Source organism: Taurulus bubalis, assembly GCF_910589615.1.
Source record: "Taurulus bubalis genome assembly, chromosome: 11".
Lineage (NCBI taxonomy): Eukaryota > Metazoa > Chordata > Actinopteri > Perciformes > Cottidae > Taurulus > Taurulus bubalis.
In genome coordinates this window covers 8,913,131-8,920,729 of record NC_136599.1, presented here as the reverse complement: position 1 = coordinate 8,920,729, position 7,599 = coordinate 8,913,131, and the positions used below count along the sequence as shown (strand labels likewise).

General features: G+C 38.5%; 1 protein-coding gene across 1 annotated transcript; it reads right to left on the bottom strand.

Moving 5' to 3' along the window:
* Positions 1 to 718: 718 nt before the first annotated feature.
* On the bottom strand, positions 719 to 1,843 carry srxn1 (sulfiredoxin 1 homolog; the record flags this gene model as incomplete). The annotated part of the gene is made up of 2 exons (XM_079226273.1): positions 1,573 to 1,843; positions 719 to 925 (listed from the first exon to the last, which is right to left on the bottom strand). The coding sequence occupies exons 1-2, from the start codon at positions 1,795 to 1,797 to the stop codon at positions 719 to 721; spliced, it is 432 nt and encodes a 143-aa protein (XP_079082399.1). The 5' UTR covers positions 1,798 to 1,843.
* Positions 1,844 to 7,599: the final 5,756 nt, after the last annotated feature.

The following is a 7,599-nucleotide window of genomic DNA, read 5'->3' as shown; positions in this document are numbered from 1 at the left end:
TTCCCACAACTCAATAGAAGGAGCTCAAAAGATGCAAGTGAAGGAAAGCCACCGCTGGATTAATTACGCCTTTCATCACGGAACACATTTTGACATGACACAGTAGGAAAAGCACAGGTGTAAATAATAAAATGAATGACAGCTGAACACCATTAAGCTGCTTCGGTTTCAAGGTCCTAGTACTGTGCATGCTGGCCCACTTTCATGCTAGCATGGCTTATGGGACCCTTGAATGGAACAAAAAACATGTTTGTTGTTATAAATAACAGTTGTGCTTTTCCTACTATGATAAATCAAATGTCTGCTATGAAAAAAACCTCAAACTTTGCAACTATCCTTGCTTTGTAGTGTCACTTAGCTATGGCCTCCTTTTAATGTAAATTCTGTATTTGCTGTACAAAAAGAAATGGCAAGATGGCGCTGCAATGTACAATAAAGTTGGGAGTTTACCATTTGAATTGCTCTTCATGTCCAAGGATAATGCTATTAAATGACGGGTAATCAACTTGTTAAAAATATATAATATACAAAAGCACAAATGTACACACCCTTTAAATCACATTTCAGGGGCTTCAGATGACAAATGTCATGTGTTAAACTAAAGAGTTACATTTCCCCCTGCTGGTAAATCCTTTGTCCTGCAGTCCCGAGAGCAAAAACTGTGTTGGCGTGTGTGTGAACCACCCGAAGCAAAGTCTATCAAAAAGCCGCTTCAGCGTCACCGCAGATCAGGCGTCGAAGCCCCCAAGTAAGTGCTGAGGTCAGATATGTTTGATTTGATGAGCTTGGCTGGAATGGTCGACATGTTCATCCTCTGATATGCAGCGAACCGGTGACAGCCTCCAAAAGAGTAGTAGTAATTCCCCCCCTCTCTGCCTTTGATCCAGAGCACATCTATAGGAGGAACAACACTGATGTCCGCTGTCTCTTGAAGAAAAGACAAACTGATCATTAATGAAATACTGATAAGTAGTGATACAAAAGTTATACTACAATTTTTTTTTTTTTTACACTATATTGAAATGATGAAAAGGGAAACTACAGTACGAGAGAGTGGCTAAATGTTACTACAAAACATGTCATTGTGCAGAATGTTCCTTTTCAGGAGTTGATTACTGGATTATTATCAAAGTGTTGCGATGGAGGTGGAGCAAATTTGAAGTACTTTAAATAATATTGGGTAGAAGAATAAAAATGCCTCCAGGGCCATAGCCAAGATTTTAGAAAGATTTAAATCTAAACTACTAAAACAATATAAAATACATCAACATATTTTCTGTAAATGCTATCTCCTCACATCTTGGTCTGGTGCTGTTCATCATCATCAATTCATTTTAATTAATTAGTTCTATTTAATAATAAAAAAAACTCTACATTCCCATCAATATTATAGTGTTATTATAAGGGGAATTAGGAGATACGTTAATTAAAAAGCACAGATATGAACATAAACCTGAGGTGGACTTTACTTAGTCACAGTGGTGTTGCAAGCCAAGCCATTTTACTGCACTGCCTTAAAATGCAATGTCTTCAGACACACGTTTATTATGGCCCAGTAATAAACATTATTACCTTTATTGTGTTCATTATACTCTGAACTTTCAGCTCATCCAGCAGCGGAGGAATCGGTCTGATGATGACGTGCATCGGGACGTTATGAACCTCCTCGAGGCTGTCGGAGTGAATCGACCTGTTGCTTTCTACGTCACACTGAGTGAACGTCCCCGACATGTTTCCACGGGACAAAACCGACACGTTCACCCGTGCTGTTTTAGTGCCGAGCCACAAGCGAAACATTTAGATACCTCTCGACAATACTGTGGAGCTCGAGGCTCGCGAGCGCTTCCTCACTTCCCGGTTGCCACTTCGTTAACGTCATGCGTGCGCAGTAGCTTGAACGGGACATTTTCATTGGTCCTGCGCGCTGGCAATCACTAACGTACATTGTCACGCCCCTTTCTGGCCGCTTGGATCTAGCTTGCGTTTTCTCCTCCAAAATTATGTAAAAGTTGGTCCTGTTTGTTTTGTTAGCAGTCAAGATAAATGTTGTTTGTCTTCCATTTGTTGTCGTATAAGGAGACAGTAGAAAATACCCAACCGTTAACCTATAACAGTGTGAATTAGCAAGCTTTAGCTCAGTTACGCTCCCTTTTATTCGGAAACAAGCTGTGAACTCAACCTCCTGTAAGTTAATAATGTGGTAAATTTAGTGAACTGTTGTAATTTCTTATTGACAGTCTACTTTATTTACACACCCAGCAGTCAAGGAGCAACGCTACAATTAGTTCGGAGTCATGTTTCTGTTTACCAGTTGAATGTAAGTATAACGTTTCTCTCTTTTTAGCTCTGTTTTTGGTCTCCACACTCTGTCTGCAGTTTGGTGCTGAGCAGGTAGCTAGCATACGCGTACAGTGAGTTTTTAGGGCTTTTTCTCACAAAACAGCTGCCTGCTGTAGCTGAACAAAATGACAGCAGTGGGAGTAAACCAAAACAGTAAAGCTGTTGGTCAGAAAACTAACGCTAAACAATGACCTGAAACTCACTATAAAGCTCCATGGAGCTGCTAATTTAGATAATAATTCTTTCAAGGTCCATTGCTTTCATATTATTTTCACATTTTAATTTAATATTAAAATATCAATTATAGCAGCTTTAAATATCCTTTACTCTATTTATGTTATGTTCCCCCAGGAATAGAGGTTGACTCTCACTGTAGAATGGACAACTGTGTGTTATTTATCTCCTGTAGTCAGTGATGCAAAGTCACTGAAAGTGCCATTTAGCCAAGTACATTATGTCTGTTGTTGACATTGGCTTAACTCTACTCCCTCATGGTTTGAGATCCCACAGGCCCCACTGCTGTGTGTGTCAACATGATAATAGTAATTGCTAAATTAATTATTTCTCTTTTTAAATATGCATTTTTCTTTTTTTCCTGACCATATCAAAATTCAACACGTAGAGGTAATTCTGCGGTAACCCTTCCCTTTGTCACAAACTGGGTTTGCACATTTGCATGAACAAATACAGTATCTATTCCCTATGATTGTGAAAAGGTCATTCACAGAGAAAGAAACATATCTTTTGTTACATGGTGACATGATGTTTGAGGTCAATTAGACATCTCACAATTAACTACTACTAATGTAACTACAAAGACAGAAGTCAAAACCAATCACAGATATAAATCATGTGAAAATCATATATTTTACAGGTGGAGTGTCTAAGAACCTCAAACAGAAGTAATGGGTCGTTTTTTCCGCAGCAGACTTCTGAAACATCTCATCAAAATCATGTAAATGACCAATTACTATAAAATGAGAAAAAGTCATGAAGCATCAAGCTGGCAAAACAATGTTTTTATAAAACTGTCAAACAGAACATTAAGGTCTGCTTCCTTGCATATAAACAGTCCTGTATTGGCGGTAGCCATTGTAGTATTTCATGGCATGTACATGTAGTAAGACAAACTTTACCCCTTTTTGTAAGATAACTTATTCATATAATGGCCAAACTGTTTCTCATTAAAATGCACTCCAGCAATTAGTCACACAGTTGAAAAGAGTTTATACAAGCCCAGAATCCTTTGGTGACAATAGTTTTTAATGAGGTCAGTGTTTTGTATTGTCGACTGTTGCATGATATAGGCTTCTTCCATCAAAGTGCACCACTTGGTAAATTTTCTATTTTTGCAGGGATTTCAAAGAGCCAGCCAGGTTGCTGTGGTTACAAAAAGGACGTCTGGGCCCGCAGCTTTGCACAGGTAAGTGGAAAGCTTCAAAGATCTGTGGAAGTGGAGCGGAAACAGAACTATTGTTGTTTTCTCCAAGCCACAGCTACAGCATCTTCTAATGAGACAATTAAAAATGATTTCTTGGACAGTAGAGGCAGGCCATCATATTGAATTATTACAAATACTTTGAACTACAATGGCAGCGCCTTTTATGTTGATTAATTGGTCACACGGGGATCAGTTACAACATGAAGGAGGTCTATATATAGTATGTAATCATTAACAGTGGAATCAGTACATTGTACATCATTGTGGATTAAAACTGAACAAAATGCACCATGTTATTTAGGCGCTCCAGTGAATGTAATCAACTCTTTTGCCTCATTGTCAAGTGATAGTTTTGCAGTAAGAGCATCAATCTGTTTATAATTTCCCCATAAACAGCTTAGCTTCGAAAGCCACCTCACATTTTCTACTTTTTTTCTTTAAAGAGCAATTTAGTTGACTCCGGTGTAGCGTAAAAAACGCCTGAAAAACTCCAATTAGACTGTAATATGCTGACATGGATTGTGCAGCTGGCTGCATGACTTGGTGTTTCTGTTTGAATAACTACAGTATAGTAAATATGTATGGTGATATATCCCCCCTGGGCATTCACCACTTTATACAATGTCAATTTCAGCTCGCTTCTTTGCTGTCAATCAAAAATCACTTCATCAGGCACCAAAAGAAACCAGCATCACTTGAAGAGAAGAGAGCCTGTCAGTCAAAGCATATATACATGTAAATCATCTCCAGTGCTTAGGTGTGTTTGGAGTCCCACTACACTCTGTGTGACCCTCTGCTGTCACAGCAGGACTGTACTCTAGTTGCTAGCATATCTCAATTACTTAGATTGAGTTAGTCACACAGGTACACCGGCAGGTCATGGAAGAACAGTTCCCACATAATGATTTGCTGTTAATATTAGATTTCAGTCCCTGTGGGATTGTCACACTTAGAGCAGCTGGAGAAAATTACCTGCCAGCTTTCCGACAGGGAAGTGAGCTATATTTATTTATACCTTCCCCTTTTTTTTTTTTACACGTTGACATGCTTTTAAAGTGGTAATCATTCTGACGGAGATTTTCAGTCTTCAAACTATAGCTTTGTGATAGATGAATGTTTCTGAAATTGTGACACGGTTTAGCGACAGCGGATGTTGTGTTTTGCGGCTGAATGTGTGGCTGATTTGTTCACTGATGTTGATTATTCACCGGTGGCTCTCGCTGCCTAAACCTATGAAATCATTTTCTGCACTATCTCCTTCTAGTACAGCTGCCCAGAAGGGGATTTTTGTTTAATGATCTTCCTTGCCTTGATATACTTTTGCTCACCCAGGGAGCTTTGGAGCTTTAACTGGTGCTTTGGTGTGAGGCTATTTTGATGTATATTAAGCTGTAGTCTGTCTTTCCATTTGTATTTCAGATCATTAACTTCACTACAAAGGTAGAAGAAATGTTTTTCCAGGTTAAATATCAGCATAGAAAGCCACAAAAGCATACTTAGAATTATCTTATCTATGTCTAAAAACAAATGATAAATATCACATCTGTAATTCTTTTGCTATCCTTGTTTTTGCATGTATTGTATATGAAGAGAAAAGGGAGCTATTTAAAGAGTACCCTCCTTGACTTTTGCTTGAGTGCTGATGACAAGTTGGATATCTTAGATGCATAAAAATGCGATTTTGACATGACTTCAAAAAGAGAAGCATACGGATGAGGTGGACCCTCTGCCAACAGAGAGACGAGGAAACAGATGGGTTTTACACAAACAGCACAAACATCAAGAACACTGAGTTAAAGAGCTTGGCAGTCTCACTTGATGAAACAGTGAGGAATGGAGGCGCTTTTAATGAGCATCTCTCCTGTGATGCAGAATGTGAAAAGACAAACTGTTAGCTCTTAAAGGAGCAGTTACAGTTGGTTGGCCCTGTCTGGTTGAACCCAATGGTTTTACTAACCTCTTGTTGAGCGACTTTGGTCAGTAAGCGTGCAGATCGGTAATAACGAAAATAAATTAAAATTGCCTATCTAGTTGAACCAATGGCACCATCATCAACAAATAAAGCTTCTTGTTGTTGTTGTTGTTGGATTGTCAACGCTGACAGTTGGTGATCCACCAACAGATGGCGCCAGATGCATGAGAAGGGCACCGGTTCAAGAAGTGTTGAATTAAATAATATTAGTTTTTCTAATTACAAAGATGACATCTTGTTTGCTATGTCACCTGTGAGCAACTGAGAGACACAAGCTTACATACTTAATCTGATACAGAAAGTGAAATGGAATGTGAAACCCATTTATATTATACTTTATAGCACTGCAATTTTTTTAAGTGGCCCAATTCATTTTCTACTCTATAAAATGTCAAAATAATTGCTAGAGGCATGAACCAGCACATATTTGGGGTTATTGCTTCAGCAAACTACCTAAATTATTAATTTATTACTAGAATTGTTGCAGATTAATTATCTGTTGATTGACTAATCAAGTCATCAACTAATTGTTTCAGCTCGACTGTCATAACAGAGATAATCTCCCTGCACAGGTTTAAGAGATCAGAATTTGTATAAATACTCTGGCACTGCAACCAACAAATCCACCGATTATTTTCTCAGTTGATTGATTGATCTTTCAGAATATAGCTAACAAATGCTCTGTCCAAAATTCACTATCACAAAAAGGAAAGAAAAACGCCCAATATTCACATTTTAGAAGAACGCCCAATATTCACATTTTAGAAGCTGTAAACAAAGACATTTTAGTATTCTTGCTTTACAAGTGATTCAAGTCATTAATCATCATAATGAGTCATTATTTTTTCATAAATTATTCATAATAATTGACTAATCAGTTTAACTCTAAAATGACATGTTGCTTGCGTGTCATTTGTGAGCGACTGAAAGACACAAGTTGCAACTTAAATCTACTTCTTGAAATAGACAACACCCTACAAATATAGTTGTTTCTCCATATTCCTTTTTGCCTGCCAGTACATACTTTTTCTGTGCAGTGTAGCAGTTCAGACTTAAAAGAAAGAATACTGTTTTTCTATAAATAGCATGATTATACATTGTTTGTTTCAACAGTTTGTGTTGTTTAGTAGCTGTATATCTGCTGCTATACGTAGACGTGTTCAGTAACCTTGTGCTAACCCCTCAGCACATCAGAAGGCAGTTATGTTTTCTCTCAGACAGCCGCTCAGAAGATGCTGATGATCTTAGGTCAATATCTTTGAAGTGAGAGTGTTGCGCGCTCAATTTTGCAGGTTGTTTTCAATAATTTACTTGATATGCTCTCAGAGTCTGTGTGTGGCGATGGGAGGCATGCCGTCGTGCTGCAGAGTGTTGCAGGCATATGAAAGGCCACGTCTCCTTTCCTTCCTCGCAGTGCTGATCACTCAGAGCCGCTGTTGTTCCACACACAGCTCACCCACGGGTGAAGTAATTGGATTGCATGGGTCCCCATTTTACAGTCCATTGCCATGTAATGACATCAGTTACTTACTTTCATCATAAAATCTGATAAGGGACAACATCTGCCAGGGTAAAGTTTGAATGAGTACCGCACATGAATGTTGATGTGTGGGTCTGCAACATCCTATTGTGAGCTGCATGTACAAGAATCAACACTTGGTTGAGTAAACTTGTCATTTGACTTTGCGAAATGCAACATGTGAATATGACAGTTTATTTAGTTTATCTTCAATGACATAACTAAGCATAGAAGTACATAACGGCAACAATGACAATCAGTGCTTTCCCACACTGAAGAGATGCGGGTGCAGCAAAGTGTCTTGTTTCTGAGTCCCTGCTCTGCTCT